The following is a 20,864-nucleotide window of genomic DNA, read 5'->3' on the forward strand; positions in this document are numbered from 1 at the left end:
GAGGGCAAGTATTACTTACAACTTCGTAGGAACAAGTTTTAAGCACGGAAGGTTGTTCCTCCCCAACCACGAAGATAGGAGAAATCCTCTGTAATAGACTGTAGCATAAAGAAAAGAAACTCATGAGTGAAAGTTTGATGCATCAGGATGGTGGTGTTGAGAGCTTCTCTCACTCTTGTTGTCTCTCACCCGGTACTGGTGAAAGGTGCTCGACTAGGCCAAAACCACCAATGTATGTAAACACCACCTATAACATGACCCTGATCTAGGTATAAGCATTTATTTATACCCACAAGGCTAAGAAGTGAAACTTAAATGTATGTGCATTAGATAGACATGACATGCATTATTTAAGAAAGAAAAGTTAATTAAAGATAAGAAACGACTCATGCATAAGAACAACTTCTGCATTGGTAAGTACATGCATTTTTAACTGTTCATGCATTTTTTATTATTTATATCTATATGAGTGATTGGAGTTAGTTTTACAAATCTATGCTTACATGAGATATTGAGAATGCATATTAAATTTTGTTGTATTCACTTTTATTAAATACATGAAAATTTATAGTAATTTCTACTTACTAATTTTAATTTATGTGTTTTGTATAGTTTTACTTTACTGAGACAAGTATTGTCTAACTTTATGAATTTTAATGTTTTTAGGAAGTGAGTGAACTTATATGCGATGGCGGGAGGTTGCGACAGAGACCGAGCCATACCTTTTTCAAAACTTCGAGTATTTTGGACTGAGAGCAATTTTAATTGCTCAAAAACTCTGATTATTTAATTTGAATTGTTAAATGTACTCCATTATTAATGTAGGGATGTAATTGGACTTCTATCCATTTATATTTATTCATTTGTTTTAAACTTGCTGCATGTATGGATCTTATTGTAAACGAAAATGTAATGCACCAAGTTTTGTCCAGTTTAATTTTTTTTCCGCTGTAATTTTATAAAAGAATTTAGAAGTATTAAACTTTTTTTTTTATAATTTTTAGGATACAGAATTTTGGGCATTACAATTACACCAACATAAAATATCAAATACTAAAGAACCAGCAAACAAACATAAATCATCTAAAACATAAACAAATAAACAACATATATATATATATATATATATATATATATATATATATATATATATATATATATATATATATATATATATATATATATATATATATATATATATATATATATATATATATATATATATATATATATATATATATATATGAAAAAACCCTAAACATGGTAAACCCTAAATGATAAATTCGATGGTAAATATTAAATGAAACATAGGGAAGCAAACTAAACCCAAATACACATAGAGATATTAAATGATCATATCTAAAAAAAAAGAAGTTTATAATGAAATAAAATAATATGCATATATATATATATATATATATATTGTTTGCATGGAATTCACCTTTCAAGCTAACCTTAAAAGTCAATGTGAAGGATACCTCAACCTCATTGGAATGCAACAATTATTTTTACGAGAATCGCCACAAGGGAAGAGGGAAAATATTGAGGGTTCTTTTTAAAAATAAATGACAAAAAAAAGCACTACTTTAGATATGTTTCAACAAGCATGAGAATGTAAAAAACTTCACATGCAAAAAAATGTGCAGATTGACCCCATATTTGTGGATCTTTTTGAGAATCTATTACTTAAGAAGATCTGCATGGTTTTATGAGAACTTCATACTATATATGCAAATTTAGTAAAATATTTGCAAAGTTTTGACATGTTTTAGTTACAAAAAGTTTGCAAATTTGATTATGCGAACTTCTTACTATATATCAAAGTTAGTTTGCAAAGTTTTGACAGGTTTGAGTTATAAAAAGTTCACAAATATGTTATGTGAACTTTGTACTATATATCAAAGTTAGTTTGCAAAGTTTTGACAGGTTTTAGTTATAGAAAGTTCGCATATATGTTATGCGAATTTAGTGAAATATTTATGATGTTACAATAGATTTTAGTTATAGAAAGTTCACATATTTCGTTATGCAAACTTTATACTATATATGTGAATTTAGTGAAATATTTGTGAAGTTTTTAAGTTTCAGTTCTAGGAAGTTCACAAATTTGGTTACATAAAGTTCATACTATATATGCAAAGCTAGTTTGCAAAGTTTTGGCCGTTTCAGAAAGTTTGCATATTTGATTATGCACATTTTGTTTATATGTGTGAAGTTTTGACATGTTTCAGTTATAGAAAGTTCACAAATTTGGTTATGTGAATTTCATATTATATATGTGAATTTAATAGAATATTTGTAAAGTTTAGAAAGATTTAAGTTACACAAAGTTTACAAATTTAGTTATGCGAACATCGCGAGGTCTCCAAAAAAAGGTGTGAATAAACCTTTTAGTGAAAGTTTGCGATACCCGGAGAGCGTAATGATATATCATGCAAACTTCATGAGGTTTGTTCATGCGAAGAGTAAAATGGTCTTAAAGCAGTAAGACATTTGCGAATTTGGACATGAGGCAGATTTCAAAACTTATAGGGTATTCCGAGAAATGTATTACTTTTGTCATACAATACAATCATTGTCCATAATATTTTCTGACCCACCTAGAAAAGAGAGTGTTTGGGGGGCTTGGAATCATGGGAATCGATAGAAACCACCATGAAAAATGAATAAATTAAAAAAGACATTCACATTTGAAACGGTAAGAGAAGTTATAATAGATATTTTTTTATTTTTCATTTCCAAACACATACATATACGTGGGTGAAAACAAGCTAAATCATGGCCTATCCAAACTTGGTCCAGCTTTTGGAGAGCAATGCATTCAAGCTAAAATTCATAGAGGCAGCATGTAAGATGGATATGCTAATGAAGCTCAAATTCAATGTTGTATCCGATAAAAATATGTCTTGCCTGCTTTTCTGCAAGAAAATCAATGCAAAAGTGAATTTTCCTCTTGTCCCAAATCGTATGCATAGGGGTATCAAACTGTCAATAGGTTGGACCTTCGGCGGACCTAGTGGGTCCCAACACATCCTACCTGGTGGTACTGATACCTTGTGCACTTTGGATATCAAACTGTAGGGGGTGTTTGACACCCAGGGAGAAACTTGTCTGGGAAAAAGTCGTACATTTTTCCTTTTTGAGAATAAGTCCTCAAAATGCAGACATCTAGGGGGAGAAATTTATGCCCGTTTGCAAAGCACCCCCTTGGGCCTACAAAAAAAATATAAAATTTCTCCCTGAGAATAAATTTTTCATGTTTATCAAACGCCCCCTTAACGGGGTTCAGCTCGAGTTCCTTAAGCCGACCTACCTAGCCAGGTGTACGAAGCTCTTATGGGCTAACTTAAGGCCTGTTTCATTCCCATAATAGAAGAGAGGGAAAAGGATGCCAAATAAAGGTTGTTTGTTTCACCCGATTTACCCATGAAAATAAGGTTTTAAGTATGAAACCCTTTGTTTTTCGGTAGAGGTAAAACAAACATCCTACTCTATTTTCCTGTGGGGCTCACAGTCATCATGTGATTATTTTCACTTAGATCATGCACTTACAAAGCAAATCCATAAACACCACCCGTCCTGTGAATGGATTTACCTATGCATTTTCCACACATGAGATGGCCTTTTCATGTTATTGGTGGGAATTAAATGACTAGTGATGTTAAGACCAAACATGTGTTTGAAACATAAACTACAAAGAAGGCAGCTAAATGTGATTAACGAAAGATTAGACACATTTTGCTAAATAGGCTTTTAAGTTAGGACTGTAAATTACTTTTGCTTTCTTAAAAGTTCACTCATTTAGAAATAAAAAAAATAAATTCACGACTCTGACTCCCACCTAAATAACATAAGGCGACCGTCCAGGACTAATTAAAAGTTATTCTCTTTTTTTTGTTTTTTGTTTTTTTGAGTTAACACCAATTTGGCGTGAGCCGTGCGCTTGAAAATATTAGAAAAATCCCTAAAAAAGAAAATATTAAAAAAAATATAAAATGCTTCCCGGCTTATTCACTATTTACATAAATGCTTACCTTTTTAGTTATTACGGTTAACCACCTATATTTTTAATTATTGTCCACAGGTAGGCCTGGTCCTAAAGTCACTGCATCGAGGATGGTTTGTAGTCAAATAAAAACAACTAAAATATACCCAAAATTTTCTTTTTCCATGCATGGTGGCAAGTTAATTTATTCAAAAGCAGTCTCTCTCTCTCTCAGCCGCCGGATTCTCGCTGGAGTCGCCACCACCAGCATCGGAAAACTCCAAAAAATCGGGTCAGCGGCTTTCATTCGGCGGTTGCTACCGGACGTTTTCGCTCTTGAGTTGTGGTAATCCTTCTGAAAGGGATGGAAAAATCAGAGGAGAAGAGCGTCTTCGAGTCTGTACATTCCATTGTCTTCAAGGAGTCGGAGAACCTCGAAGGGAAATGCGAGAAAATTGTGGGGTACGACTTCAACGACGGAATCGACTACGGGAAGATCCTCCGATCGATGAGGCTCACTGGATTCCAGGCATCGAATCTCGGCGACGCCATCGACATCGTTAATCGAATGGTTGGTATTTTTTTTATTCTTCTTTTCCTTATTTTTTTAATTGGAAGTGAAGTTCTTGGTGAATGAAAGGGTAGAGAAACTAGTCATTTGGGATCTTTGTGGTTTGTATAACTATGCTTATTGGTTGTAGATGAAGTTGATGAACTGGATTTTTTACTTTTTTTTGCTGATAAGTTGAGATTGTTTACGCTATTTTTGATCTGTGAAAGAAACCTTCTTGGTTAAAGACGAACTGTATTTTTTTCTTTTTGTTTCAATGGAGATGAAAAGTCGATGAATTGGCTACGACCTTGGTTGGTCTGAATAAATGTATGATGAATTGGTCAAGTGTGTCGGTCCTCAGCCAAGATGCCTGATCTCTGCAGTAGTTGGTTGAATGCACCAAGTCTCCGTCCAGTCAAGCCATCTAATTGATTCAAGTATTACTTAGGGGACATTTGGCATGCCCGCCCAGGAATCATGTGATTTGGAATTGCAAGCGGCCCCTTTGTGATTCTAAATCGCATGCAAATGAGAGATCGACTCTCATTTGTCACCGCAAAGGAGTTGTTCTCTCACTCCATTCCCTCACGTTTGCTTTGATTTGAGGGAATGGAGCTGATGAGAATCGTTCCCTCATTTGGGTGAGAGAACGATTCTTATCTGATGTAGACAAACATGCCCTTAATGTATGTGACTGGGAAAGTATATTGAAGACCCAGTAGATGGTAGTGATCAGTTAAGGTTCCATGGACTCAGCCAAGCCCTGTATAGACTTGGACATGCTTCTGAATTTACATGCAAATCCTTGAGATTAGTTAACACAACCTTTGACTAGTCTGAGTCCTAACTAATCACGTCCGGGTCTGTGGATATTACTTAGTCTAATTTAATTTTGATCTTTTTTGGTTGAAGCTAGATTGGCGTCTTGTTGATGAACCTATAAGTGAAGAATGTGATGAAGAGGAGAGGGAATTGAATTTCAGGGAGTCTACTAAATGCAAAGTGTTTCTTGGTTTCACCTCTAATCTGATCTCCTCGGGATTGAGAGAAACAATTCGGTTTCTTGTTGAGCATCACTTGGTGAGCAGTTCTTATGTTTGTTATTTTTCACACATTCTTTAGGAATTAGAGAGTACAATACATATTCTGGATCTTATTGGTTGAGCTTTAGATACTAATATGTTGCTGAATGTTTGAATGAAAATTTTGACAAGAAATTAGTTTTGGCTTTCCTTTGAACTCATGTTTTTTTGTTCCTGCCATCTTATTTGTCTCTAACTGAATGCTTCTTAAATGACCATAGTCACCATCTCTCTTTCCAGGGAAATCCAGTTTTTTTTTTTTAATTTTGTTGTTTTCTTTTTACTTAGTTTTTCATAAAAGCTTCATTTTTCCATAGCTTGATATTTTCACAGTAGCATGTTATTTTTGCAATATACACAAAATAATATTCTTCACAATAATAGACATTGGCGTTTTTGATAGATTGCAAGTTATTGATAAAGCCTTTGGACAATATATATATTCATTTTGTACATCCAGTTGAAAAGCTTTTCTGTTAAAAATTCTATTTAAATTCCATGTTTTTAATTCTTGTTGAATTTTGGGCACCTTGATCTTGGCACTTTTAGACAATTTTTGTGATCTTGAATGAGTCCATGTTAATGTTTGAACAGTTCCGTTTAATATAAATTTGCATTATGTGGGTTCAATTAGGCTTGCTTGTGGCTACTGGACTGTTGAAGTTCAGTTATTAACAGTATCAAGGCATTGAGCTGAACTCTCATGAAGATGGCTGAATGCGAATGTGTGGCAATAGAACCAGTTACTTTTTTTCAGGAAAGAGTATTTTGGAGTTTGTTTTACTTGATTAATAATTAAGTTGGGTTGTAGCCGTTGGTGGGATTCAAACCTGAATACTCTCAGCTTTGGTGTTCACTATGACATTTATCCCCTAGATGTATGAAGTTTTTATACACGGATAGCACTGTAACAGATTTTTCAGCCCAGTCCATCTAGGCTTGCTATGTTCTGATAATTGCCTAGTAGTAGAAGCTAGGCAGTAGCGTAGGAGACCTACACAACCTAAAGGGTGACTTTGGAGGTCAACCTAGGCATCCTTGGCTAGTGGCCTAGGTGTCTTAGTTTTTTTTTTTTTTAATAATTTTTTCATTTATTTGTAATTCCTGTGAAGCCTAGGCATGCCTAGGTGATTCAAGGACCACATGAAGCCCAACATATAGGCATTGTCTAGCACTTTTGACTACTTAAGAATTGGGTCATTTAACTCATTTCCCTGTAGTTTTGTGTTTTGACTATGTCTAACTGTATGCAAAGTCAAATATTGCCTAAAACATGAATTGCAGAAAAAAGGGTGTTCAAAAAAAAGAAACTAGGAATGCAATGACGAATGGATTTCAAATGAATGTATTTGTTGCTCTTTTATTGGTTTTTGCACTCAGAAAAAAAAATTGGTTTACATTTTCATTAGTTAATTTTTGTACAGTTGGTATGCCATTTAGCACACCATATGTACCATGAGGCATAAGAGGTGCCTTGTTGCATGTAGGAAAACCATTACCTCTATAATACGTGAGATTTGGGTTGCAATTCCAATTTGAAGTCCCACATGATTTTTGTCTGTCTGATGTATGATAATATTTGCATGTAACTTTTAACTTTGAATTTCTTGGAGTTTCTAGAGTGCTGCTAAAAAAGCTGCTGGTTTGGTAGTTGAACAAAGTCACCTTTTACTTTCTTCATTGGCAAACTCTGAAAAGGTTTGGGGACGATTCATGCTTAGAGTTGAGGGTGCAACCCTGTTATGGTGTCTTGAGGCTAGATTCAGTTGTATCTTCGATTCAGTTTCTTGCATCATTTTAGTCAAACCAGATGGAGTCACACCAGCAATCTCGATTCGAACTCTCTGGCCGTACCTCTCAGTGCTGGTGATCAGTGATGCCCTTTATTTTTCTTTCCTCTTGGTTACTTTTTCCATGTCAGTTAGAACAATTTCGATTGTTATCAAGGACAACTTTAAGTTTGACTTCTATTTGATACAATCCTGTTTGTACTTTTAGGAGTTGAACTGTCCTTAGCTTATATAATCTTGTACCCTGGCCTTGGATAAACACCACGTCACTTCAATTATTATTATATTGTAATAGAAGTTTTCCTTTTTGACTCCCAAAAAGCTGGAATTAGTCAATCATATTGACGTACTGTGCTCAGTTTAGCTGTCATTCAGTAGTTTTCTCTCTAGGACGGGGTCTTGGCCACTAGACGGGTGGTCAAGGTATCATTCCCATAAGTGTCAAACCCCTTGCATTAATGAGGGTAAGGGATAAGCCCTTGCTCAGCCGAAGCCGGGTGACTTCCTGGGGGCAAGGGGAAGCGGCCGTAAGTACGGCAGGCTTAGCCAACGCGACTAGGTCTCTGATCCCGAGGGTGGTTTCCTCGTCCTTCATGAAAAAAAAAACTTACTCCTTGGTATCTCCAAAACTCTCAGGATTGTAGAGCTTAGATCTTTATGGTTTAATTTTAGATTTGTGGGATTTTTGAAGCATTCAAAAGCTATCATTCAAGTGCTGTTTTTTTTCTTTTGAGAAAAATCTAAAGTCGGTAATTTTCATGGTCAAGTGTGATCATCAGAGCTGCTTTTCCTTACAGAAAGCAGTCATTGCAGAAAGCAAGATAAACCATATTGTCTCAGATATTTATCTGGGGCTTATGAGCATCAACACACATAGCTCTATCTAGTCAAGAAGTGTACATATGTATTGCAAACTCCCAGTCTCGTATACTCATACTTTGAAGCTTGAGTGAGGGTATAGGGAAGAATGATCTGAATCATCTCATTGAATTAAATAGGTTAACATTTACAGTACTGTGCAGATTGTGATATCTGGAAAACCATAATTTTGTGTACTCAAGTGTGCATGGTAGGTTTGCAGTTTGTAGAATATGCTATTGTGGGTCATCGGTAGGCGTCTTACCAGAGAAGTGCTTATCTATTGATTCTGCATAATTTTTTAAGCAAAGTACTCATTGTAATATATCATTTGTTATTGGCTATGTATTTTATTTCCCCTCGAACAAATGGAATTTGTACAATTTAAGGCATGATTATGGTCTAATGATGTCTTATCATTATATGTTCAAATTTGCACAGGTAGATGTAGTTGTTTCCACTGCTGGTGGAATTGAGGAGGACCTTATAAAATGTCTTGGACCAACATATAAAGGCGATTTTTCTTTACGTGGTGCATATTTACGGTCAAAAGGAATAAACCGGATTGGCAATCTGATGGTACCTAATGATAACTACTGCAAATTTGAAGATTGGATAATGCCTATTTTTGATCAAATGCTACAAGAGCAAACTGAGAAGGTATTCTGCATCAATTTGTTTATCATTATTTGTTGTTGTTGTTGTTGTTGGAGAAGATGCATCTATTTGATTATAATGAAAATGATGTAAACATTGCAGCTACTCATGTTGTTCATGCAGTCATTTGTTCTTTTTCAAGTATATATCATTGCTGAATCACTTGTTTTATTTCTGAATTCTATGTAATAAATGCATGTCTGTGTGTGAAAGTGCATGCATGAGTATGTTTGGCCTATATGGCTGCTAAAACTATATATATTATGAAAGGTTGCCTTTGCTTTGTCCCGTTTCATGAACTTTGGCACCAAATGAATAATCATTGAATCTTCAAGCACATTCTATAGCTAAGTTAGTGTTGGTTCTTCTCATGCTGACACGTATCATGTGCCATTCATTTACTGCACTGAACTTAGTGGTTTCCATGAAGAAAGTGTGAAAATATCTCAAGAGAGATATAGTGCTAAATACGCACAACCACCACAAAGGGAGAGGTGCACAAAGGCACAAGAACACTTAGAACAATGTACACAAAGGTACAAAAAGAGAACCCAAATGCAAAATATAAAGAATTTTATTGAACAAGTTGGAGGACAATGCTCCCAACCATGAATGAAAATACAATAGGGGTTCAACCCCTTTTATAGAAGAGAGGAAGCCTTGAAGGGGCTCCCACTAGTCATTGGAGCCCCTCCAACGGTTAGAAATCTAACCGTTGGAGGGATCCAACGACTAGTGTTGGACCCCCCTCCAAGGTTGACTAAGTCAACTTTAATAAAAAGAAAAAGAAAAGCGAAAAAAGAAAAAAGAAAAAAAAGGAAAAGAAGAAAATAAAAAGAAATAAATTACAAACATATTTACAAGTGTAAATATGCGTAAAATAGAACAAAAGACAAAAATACCCCTAGGGGTTACATGAAGGGAAATATATATATATATATACATATACATATACATATATGTATATGTCTTTCGTCATATACATATAAAAATATATGTACATAGGAGATACAATTTAACACCCTCCCTCAAACTTAGGGCGAGAGTTTGCCAAGAAGAAAATTGAGTCTAGGAGAGCATAAAGCCTTGGTGAAGAAATCTACCAACTGATATTCTGAAGTCACGTATGGAAGATCTATAATTCTTTGCAAGTATGCTTCTCTAACGTAGTGGCAGTCCATCTCAATATGCTTTGTGCGTTCATGAAATGTGTGATTTTTGGCAATGTAGATTGTACTCTTATTATCGCAACACAACTTAGTGGGTCCTTGAACCTGAATCCCCATATCCTGTAACAGTTGATGAATCCATACAATTTCCATAGTTGTAGAAGCCATGGCTCTATATTCTGCTTCTGTGGATGACAGAGACACCTTTTGTTGTTTCTTGCATCTCCAGGAGATTAGGGACTCACCTAAAAAAATACAAAAGCCTGTAGTAGAGTGACAATTATTTGGGTCACCTTCCCAATCAGAGTCAGTATATGCAATCAAATTTAATTCAGAGGATGAGGAAAGAAATCTGGCGCAACGACTCATGTTACTGGTGAATATCAAGGGAAAAGGAGCACAAGGGAGAAGTAGCCATGGCGGTCGTGGATTATTGCTTACACCCAACTCATATACCAACTCACAAAGACAGAGGCCAATCCCTACTTGCTTTCTGTGTAATAAAAGGGGGCACATCAAAGCCAACTGCTGGTTCAATCCCTTAAATAAAGGAAAATCAACACAAACTATTGCAAAAGGGGCATCGGTTTCTCCCAACTTCTCTCTCCCTTTCTCTCTCTCTGTTTTTCAGATCTCACGCGTGGAAGGACCTGGAGATTCAAAATCTAACATGGTATCAGAGCCACGCTTCAGTTGAAACTGGAATCGATCTCAAAGGTACGTCCGATAGATCTATCCTTCTCGATTTCTTCTTCTAAGTCAAGAACATATCCCTTCGTTCCCTTCATTCCCTATTTTCATTTTTTTTGGGTTCACGAACGACCCATTTTTGTCTCCCCACATTCCTTTCTTCTCTATCAGATCTGATATCAATCAGATCTGAAGATAATCAGATTTGATTCAGATCTGACTTCTTCCCACAGTCTTCTTTTCGCCTCTTTCTATTTTTCTTTTACCTCGGTGGTGGCTGAACCTCGATTCCCCCATAACCTTCTTTCTATCCCCTGAGTAACTCAATCCAGATTTGGATTTTGGACTCCACAACCTTCTTTCTATCCCTTGAATAGCTCAATCCAGATTTTCGACCCAAATACCTAGTTTATCGCGGTTGATAACAGCGTGATCTAATCACGCAGGGTCCTATTTCTCATTCTGTCACTCGCATACCTAGTTTATTGCTGTTGGTAGCAGCGTGATCTAATCACGCAGGGTCCTATTTTGATTCAGCTGCATCCTTAATCAAGCCGATACATTCATTTTCTGTTTCATTCATATCAAATCAGAAATCTGATTGACATTCAATTTCTGTTTCATATCAGCAATCTGAATTAGTTTCTGCAGTCTGATAGCATCGATCTGAGTTAGTTCCTGCAAAAAAAAAAAAAAAAACTGCAGGTGTAAGCAGATTGTGCTGAATACTTTCTTAATTCTGTGAAACATGAATTCACTTCCTAGTCAATCAGTTCTTTCTTCCAGTTTTCTCAGTCAACTCGTGTCTGAAAAATTAAATAATGGTAATTTCTTGACTTGGAAGAGGCAAATCATACCTTTCATTAGGAGTCAGGATCTTTCTGGACACCTGGATGGATCTATTCCAGTTCCTCCTGAGTTCCTATCACAAGAAGAAAGGGACAACAAAGGGGAAGCTACTACTGTATATGTTAGAAATCCTGAATTTGTGGCTTAGATGAAAAGATACCAAGCGCTTGTTGCTTATATTACATCAACACTGTCACAAGAGTTTCTTGTAGCCATTCCAGATGACTGCACTGCCATGCAACTTTGGAACAGACTAGTTCAGACATACTCACAGGTTTCTCAGGCCAGGATTATGTTTCTTAAAAGAGAATTTCAAATGTTAAGAAGGGATTCCATGTCCATCATGGAATATTTGAACAAAATGAAGGTTATCACAGATCAGTTAGCAATTGTTGGAAGTACAGTTTCTGATAAAGATTTGGTACAGCAAACCCTCAGTGGATTGAGACACGACTATCATATGATTGTCACTTCTCTATTATGTTTACCTGAGCTGCCCAACTTTGAAGATCTGCGCGCAAAATTGTTACAATATGAGATGAATCTAAAGGGATTTTCTGAAGAATCATCTATGCAAACTGGGGCACAAGAAGTTCTTGCTACAGGGGTTACTTATGCACGAGGACGAGGAAGCTATGATATCAAGGGAAAAGGAGCACAAGGGAGAAGTAGCCATGGCGGTCGTGGATTATTGCCTACACCCAACTCATATACCAACTCACAAAGACAGAGGCCAATCCCTACTTGCTTTCTGTGTAATAAAAGGGGGCACATCAAAGCCAACTGCTGGTTCAATCCCTTAAATAAAGGAAAATCAACACAAACTATTGCAAAAGGGGCATCGGTTTCTCCCAACTTCTCTCTCCCTTTCTCTCTCTCTCTGTTTTTCAGATCTCACGCGTGGAAGGACCTGGAGATTCAAAATCTAACAAGAAAAACTCCCTTGTTGATAGTTCCCCTTATGTATCTGACAACTCAAAAAACAACGCCCATATGAACGGATGTAGGAGCATGCTGGAACTGGTTTGCAGTGTGCACAGCGTGTGAGATGTTTGGCCTTGTGATGCTAAGATACATTAGAGACCCCACAAGTTGCCGGTAGGGGGTAGGATCCTTCAACAGAATCCCATCATCGATTTTCATCTTTGATCCCTCAATTTCAGGAGTTTCATAAAAATTTTCATCAGTAATATCAGATCTGTCAAGAATCTCACATGCAAGTTTGGTTTGAGAAAAAAAATAGCCTCTATGAGAATAGGCTACCTCAATACCAAGGAAATAAGTTAGATACCCCAAATCTGACATTTCAAACCTTTCTTTTAAAGTGTTTTTAATATCTTTGATACCCTTTATGTCACTACCTGTTATCAACATATCATCAATATAAAGCAGCAAAATCACAATACCTGCATTAGACCTTTTGACAAACAGAGGAGTGTCAGTGTAGCATGAAACAAAACCATTTTAAACCATTACTTCATTAAATCGATCATACCAAGCCTTAGGAGCTTGTTTTAAACCATAAAGAGTTTTTTGCAAACAAAGGACTTTTCCCTTTGGAACATCCAAGCCAGGAGGAGCATCCATATATACTTCTTCATTAAGGTCCCCGTTTAAAAAACATTTTTGACATCCATTTGATAAATGTTCCAGTTTTTAATAGAGGCAATGGTGATCAAACACCTAACAGTGACCATTCGTGCAACATGAGCAAAGGTTTCTTCGTAATCAATGCTGTATTCTTGACTATATCCCTTAGCGACAAGGCATACTTTATATATCTCAAGAGTGCCATCACTCTTGGTTTTGACTTTATAAACCCATCTACGTCCTATTGATTTCTTTCCTTTTGGGAGATCTTGAAAAACCTAAGTTTTAGCTTTGTTGAGGGCTCTAAGCTCGTTATCCACGACATCCCTCCACTCTATTCTTTCCTTGGCTTTTCCAAAATTTTTAGGTTCTTGGTAGGAGTGAATAGCACTAAGACATGCCCTATGCTTTGGAGAAAAGGACTCATAAGATATAAATCTAGAAGGATTTTTCTTAGATCTTTCGGTTCTTCATGGTTCAACTATCATTTCTTCTTCATGCTGGATGGGTTGTGGAGTACTTTCACTTCTACCCACATCCTCATTTACTTCATCATCACTAAAAAACTCTTCATTTCTAGATAATAGTTTAAACAAAAAAGAGTAATCAACATTATCTTCATGAGCTTTGTGTTCTTCAAAACCACTTATGTTTTCTAAAAAGGTCACGTTTCTTGAAACATATAGTTTGTCATTTTTAATATCATAACATCTAAAACCTTTTTGTGTTTCCGAATAATCCAAAAATGCACACAGAATAACTTTAGGAGACAATTTATCATTTTTGTCGGTGAGGACAAAACACTTACAACAAAAAATTCTTAGTCTATTGTACTGCGGTTCCTTTTTATATAAGATTTCAAAAGGGGTTATTTGGTTCAAATTTTTGGATGGAAGTCAATTTATGAGGTAAACTAATGTAAGAGCCGCTTCGGCCTAAAATCTTTTTGGAATTTTTTGAGAAATGAGTAATGTTCTTGTAGTTTCTATTATATGTCTATGTTTTCGTTCGGCTAATCCATTTTGTTGAGGAGTTTTGGGACAAGACCTTTGATGAATAATTCCATTATTTTCAATATAACTTTTGAAATCATTTGAAAGATATTCTCTCCCGGAATCGGTTCTAAAAATTTGTAATTTACTATTAAATTGGTTTTGTATCATCATATGGAAAACCTTAAAGGTAGAGAACACCTCATGTTTATGCTTGAGGAAGTAGATCCAACTATATCTTGAAAAATCATCAACATAAATAACATAATATAAAAACCTTCCCTTAGATACAACGGGTGCCGGTCCCCATACATCCGAACGCATAATTTCAAAAGGCTTAGTTGAAAACATAGTTCCTTATCCAAAAGGTAAGCTTCTCATTTTACCAAGAATACAATCATTACAATTGAAGTTGTCTTTACATAAAGTTTTGGTAAAATGTAAATAAGAAAGCTTGACAATATTTGGGTGCCCAAGGCGTTTATGCCAAACATTTATATCCTTATGTTGGGCAATATTACAAAAAGATTATTTTGGAACTTGAAGAAATTCCATAAAGCATAGATCTCCCTTCCTATAGCCTTCCCCAATCAACTTTCCGGACCGGCGATCCTGTATCCAACATTTATTTAATGAGAATTTGATCACACCCATGATCCGATAGTTGAGAAACGGAAAGCAAATTTAAATTCAATTTTGGGATAAATCTAACTTTAGGAACAAAAAAACCTTGACTTTCAAAATCTTCAATTCCCTTTATTTCAAGAGAAGCCCCATCCGCCGTAGAAACAAAAGAGTCTGACAAATTTTTTGAGTATTTAGAAAGTTCAAAAACATTTGGAGTCATATGAAAGGATGCACCCGAGTCTAAGAGCCAAAGAATCTTACCGGGAGGAGAAAAGGTGGACATGGCGGCTCCGGAAACGGATCCCTTGAGGAGAGGTTAAAGAGCTTCCATTATTTGATTTAGAGATAATGTAGCATTGTTGGAAGTTGATTGCCCTTCCTAGAGTTACCAGTCGAGGAAGCGGGAAGCGAGGCACTTTCAAAAATTTAGGAAGCGGGGAAGTGTGGGACCACTTAGAAGAAAATTATGAACCGTCTCGGAAGCAACCTAGGAAGCGAACCGGAAGCGAGAGGGAAGCGAAAAACTGGAAAAAATGGGGGAAGCGTGGGGGAAGCACGCTTCCCAAAAAAGGGGACAGTTCCCCATGCATTTCGAAAGCGCGACGTTTCGCGCTTCCGAAGCACGTATCGGGGAAGCGCGCTTCCCCTTACGCCTAGTCGCTTCCGGTAACTCTGGGTCCAACACTAGTCGTTGGACCCCTCCAGCGGTTAGATTTCTAACCGTGGGAGGGGCTCCAACGACTAGTAGGAGCCCCTTCAAGGTTTCCTCTCTTCTATAAAAGGGGTTGAACCCTTATTGTATTTTCATTCATGGTTGGGAGCATTGTCCTCCAACTTGTTCAATAAAATTCTTTATATTTTGCATTTGGGTTTTCTTTTTGTACCTTTGTGTACATTGTTCTAAGTCAGAGTTACCGGAAGCGCCTAAGTAAAAGGGGAAGCGCGAAACGTCGTTCTTCCGAAGCGTGCAGGGAAGTGCCACTTTTAAATGGGAAGCGCGCTTCCCTTTTATGGGAAGTGTGCTTCCCTTTAATGGGAAACATGCTTCCTTTTAATGGGAAGCGCACTTCCCATCATGCTTCCCCCTCGCTTCCCCCATTTTTTTCAATTTTTTTGTATTTTGTATTTTTTATTTTTATTTTTTTCGCTTCCCCCTCGCTTCCTAGGTCGCTTCCGAGACGATTTCCAAATCGCTTCTAAGTGGTCCCACGTTTCCCGCTTCCTAAATTTTTGAAAGTGCCTCGCTTCCCGCTCCCGCTTCCTCAACTGGCAACCATGGTTGGACCCCCCTCTAAGGTTGACTAAGTCAACTTTAATAAAAAGAAAAAGAAAAGAGAAAAAAGAAAAAAAGGAAAAGAAGAAAATAAAAAGAAATAAATTACAAACATATTTACAAGTGTAAATATGCGTAAAATAGAATAAAAGACAGAAATACCCCTGGGGGTTACATGAAGGGTAAATATATATTTATATATATATAACAATAAATACATATACATATACATATATGTATCTTTCGTCATATACATATAAAAATATATGTACATAGGAGATACAATTTAACAGAAAGCACAGTTCTTTGCAAGCTTACCAGATTTATGTATTTTCTTTCTTTGTCGATTAAACTTGTATTGTGATTCAAGTTTCTTGAGTAAGTTTGACTTTTGGGTTGTGCTTTCCTATTTGTTCATAAAAATACAAGATGCTATAGATCCTTTGGTTGTAGAGTGCTCTATTATATCAATTGACACAACTTGATTCTTATTCCACAGAATGTTATTTGGAGCCCGTCCAAAATTATTGCTAGGCTTGGTCAAGAAATAAATGATCAGAGTTCATACCTCTATTGGGCTTATAAGGTAAATGTATGACACTATGCTAGCCATGTATCATGTTGTCTGCATCATAAATGTGTGCAATGTTCAGTTTTCAAAGGAAGAAAAGAAGTGAATATGTGGGTGCCTCTTCTTTTGGTTCCTTGTTTTTATTGACATCTTATCTTCACATTGTGTCTTGTTTTGTATTGACCCTATCGGCTTTCATGGCTTTCTATTATCAACATGCCATGATACCTTTTTTGTTGTTGGTTGTTCTATATTGTACTCATGCAAAACCCATGAAAAGACATGTAATGTTCACTTCTTTTTTTAATGTTAATTCTGCATGCATTATAATTTTTTTTACATCTACCTTATTTTAATTTTGGGAAATGTTCTAGTCAGGACCCATTTCCATTAGGCCCATTCACACAACAAAAAAAGGAAAAAGAAAAAAAAAGAGGGCTGGAACTGGATACACTTGACTTTTGAACTTCAAACTACAAAGAGAAAAGAGAAAGGGTGTCAAATTTGTATGCAATATATGATACTAAAATCAATGAAGAATTAGTATCTTTTCCTAATTTTCTTGATAATTCAAATAAAACCATGAAGATATTGTCAATATGAAGTCACTAAAAGATGCTTGTTATTTTAGGCAAAATTAATAAAAGTAATCATATAAAGTGTGTTGCAATCAGAGAAGCCTAAAGGTGCATCTATAAAGAAAAGTTTGATCTTAGATCTGAGTGTGAGGAAATATGATCCTCCAATTACAAACCAAAATGTCCACGAATAAATCAAATGGACAAGCACAAAAGTGTCACTAAGGACACACTCACAAAAGACCCACAAAGGGGTTCTCCACAACAAAGAATATAAAAAATATATTTTATTAATCACCAAGATGCAAAGAAATGCATTACAAATAATGAGGGGGTTCACCTCTATTTATACAAGAGATTGTCTCAAATAGAGTTGTTGGAACAGTCCAACAACTTCAAATAAAGTTGTTGGGACTGTTCCAAGAGCTCTATTTGACCAGTCAATTCTATGTTGACTAGTCCAAAAAGAACCTAACTAAAAAAGAAAAAAAAGAAAGAAGAAAAGGGAAAATTAGTTGCAACAAATATTTACAACTAGTTACAATTATATATATATATATATATATTATATATACAGGAAACTAGAATATGTTTACCAACCAAATATGTTTTCTGGCATGAATCTTGATTTTCATAGTTTTTTTTGCAAATCTAACCCTGCATATGCATTCAGCATGGTTCATTTGCTATGAATCAATTGTTGGATCATCGTAATCGGATCAAGAAATGCGATTTTTTATGCTTGAATATTTATGAAAATTCTAAGCCATTGATTTTCAACCTTTAAAAGATCCTCCTTATACATCGTAATTGGATGATCTAAGAGTCTGTTTCTATAAAACCAAGCATTTAGATCACATCCGTATGGTGAAATTTTCGAAAAAGTAAAAAAAAAACTATGAAAATCTTTGTTCATACCAGTAAACATATTTCAGTTACCCGTGTATATATATATATATATATATATATATATATATATATATATATATATATATATATATATATATATATATATATATATATATATATATATATATACATTTTAACACTGAGGTGATCTGAGATCCTAGTATCTGAAATCTTAGGATCTTGGATCCTGGGATTGCAGCGAGGATTTTAGTTTGTGTTTGTTTGCAAAACAAATACAACATTGGATTTCTAGGCCCAGATTGAGATCTTTTTTTTTTTTAAAATCTTCCCGTATGAAGTAATAAAAACAACCAAAGTTAATGGGCAAGACAACCATCATTAGGCAATTTGAGATCAGAAATATGATTTTTTATAGCGAAAAGCACAAAACCTTGTAATAAGGCTAATGGTAGTGGATGAAATCATTATGATTGGATGAACTGAAACTATTATTGCTTCCTTGAAAAAAAAATATGGCCACATAAGGGTGTGGTAATTTCAACATCCATTCTAGCCGCAATTCTGGTGTCCTGTAGTAACACAAACTGACATTATAGTTGTAAAGTTTAAAACTGTGCTTTGTTTAATCTTGTTTTCCTTTTAAGTTCATTTTGTGAATACTATTTGCAAGAAACAATGACATATTCCTTTGTTAATGCATACCCAGAACGGGATTCCAGTCTACTGCCCTGGCTTGACTGATGGTTCTCTGGGCGACATGCTATACTTTCATTCATATAAAAACCCTGGTCTCGTCGTTGATATAGTGCAGGGTATGACCTCTTCACTCTAATTGATCCTATGCTCTATTTTTTCATTGAAATGTGAGAATGCTGGCTCTTTTTTAACAGACATAAGAGCCATGAATGGGGAGGCTGTCCATGCGGGCCCTAGGAAGGCAGGCATGGTTATTCTTGGAGCTGGGCTACCCAAGCACCACATCTGCAATGCCATGATGATGCGCAATGGTGCAGATTTTGCCGTTTTCATCAACACAGGTCAGGAGTTTGATGGTAGTGATTCGGGAGCTAGTCCAGATGAGGCTGTGTCATGGGGGAAGATTCGAAGTTCTGCAAAATCTGTGAAGGTGCGATTTCTCCTTTACTTGCATAGCTATTGCACTTATTTTCTCCAATCTCTTTTTCGGTTGCATGAATGTTGAATTGTGTCAACCAGGTGTGCTGTGATGCAACTATCGCTTTTCCTTTGTTGGTAGCAGAGACATTTGCACAAAGAGTAAGAAATTCTAAATAGAACGAGTTGAAGTTTGCTGACCTGGATGTGTGTTGCAAGGGAATTTTCTTGGATTTTGAAGATGCTTGTTCGAACGATGTATTAAGTTCTCGAGAAAGATTTGCTCGATAAGAAATTTTGTTTGCAGTGTATTTCTTGTTCCTTGTGAAGAGTCTAGATGCTTACTATGCATTCTGGTGCATCTAACTAATTGTAGTTACTGTTTGGGTTTTGACTGGTAAATGGTACTTTGTTCATCATCCTGTCTGATCCATGTTTTCCAGAACAACCATCTGAAGATTCAGTGATTTCTATCTTTTTTTTGATATCCGGAGAAAACCACCTCACTGGCTAGTTCATTTGTGTAAAAAAAAAACGCATGTCCTCCTTGCCTAACAGAGAGTACACCCAGCTTCAGCCTCGCTGCAAAGGACTTGCATCCATGGATTTTGAACTCATGAAGTCCCTTCAGCTTGGTGACATTCAAGAGTTGCCCTATTAGAAATGCTGAATCCAGCTTATGAAAAAAAAAGGAAAAAAAGCACTGATCCTGAGTATGGAGAATCTTGTTACTGATTCTAATCTGGGAAAGTTGCGGGCGATAACAGATCAATCTAAAGGTTCTGCATCAAGTTTAATGAAATTTGATTTATTTCTTGCCTGTGACCTGCGTCATTACCTTGTTTGTAGTTCCCCCATTTTTACTTTTTTGGCTTCTCTGCCGGATCATTATTAACAGCTTAAGCTACTTGCAATCTGAAGGATGCTATCTATGTTCTAATGAAATTTGTTGGAAACCATGTTCAAACTTCACACGGTCTTTAAATTTTATGAGAATGTATTTGAGACGTCGGTTTACCCTCTATGCCCTCCATTTTCCTCAGGAGAGAGAATTCTTTTGGAAAACACATAATTTTTGGACTGGGAAGTTTTGGTATTCTTTATTATTGTCAATGGAATGGATTTTATCTGATATCAAACCAAATCCATCTGTTTAATTGGATGGAATAATGGAAACTCTGTTTAGTTGGATTTGGTAAAGCTAAAACCATATTTGATTATAATTGGATGCAGATATTGTTTTGATTTTTTGCTACTGAATCGAATGAATATCCGGATTTGATGGATATCCAAATCTGTTTACATGAAAATAAATAGATTTGGTGTGAGTTTTTTTTTAGCTGTCTGAATTTGAATCCATTCAGCCAGCATCCAATTAGTTGGATATGGTATTTGGCCACATCTGACCTGAATCTGAACCGTCTACATCCCTAGTGTTCTTGCTACGAGAAGAATTATTAAGATTCATGGAGTTTCCCATAATGAATGGCCATACAAACTGAATATAGACGATCCCATATTCCTTCCCTTGTTTAGAACACTAGGGATAGCAGTGGGTCAGGTCAGATTGGATCAAGGCAAAACAACAAGCATGGAAAATGAACTGGATTTGAAAAT

General features: G+C 35.9%; 1 protein-coding gene across 1 annotated transcript; it reads left to right on the forward strand.

The window, feature by feature from the left end:
• Window positions 1-4,189: 4,189 nt before the first annotated feature.
• LOC149830045 (deoxyhypusine synthase-like) lies at window positions 4,190-19,664 on the forward strand. Its single transcript, XM_090015690.1, has 7 exons — window positions 4,190-4,556; window positions 5,451-5,618; window positions 8,710-8,928; window positions 16,615-16,701; window positions 18,841-18,946; window positions 19,025-19,260; window positions 19,350-19,664. The coding sequence occupies exons 1-7, from the start codon at window positions 4,350-4,352 to the stop codon at window positions 19,425-19,427; spliced, it is 1,101 nt and encodes a 366-aa protein (XP_089871816.1). The 5' UTR covers window positions 4,190-4,349; the 3' UTR covers window positions 19,428-19,664.
• Window positions 19,665-20,864: the final 1,200 nt, after the last annotated feature.

This window comes from Nuphar pumila, chromosome 8 (assembly GCF_984573655.1).
Source record: "Nuphar pumila chromosome 8, dmNupPumi1.hap1.1, whole genome shotgun sequence".
In the NCBI taxonomy this organism is placed as follows: domain Eukaryota; kingdom Viridiplantae; phylum Streptophyta; class Magnoliopsida; order Nymphaeales; family Nymphaeaceae; genus Nuphar; species Nuphar pumila.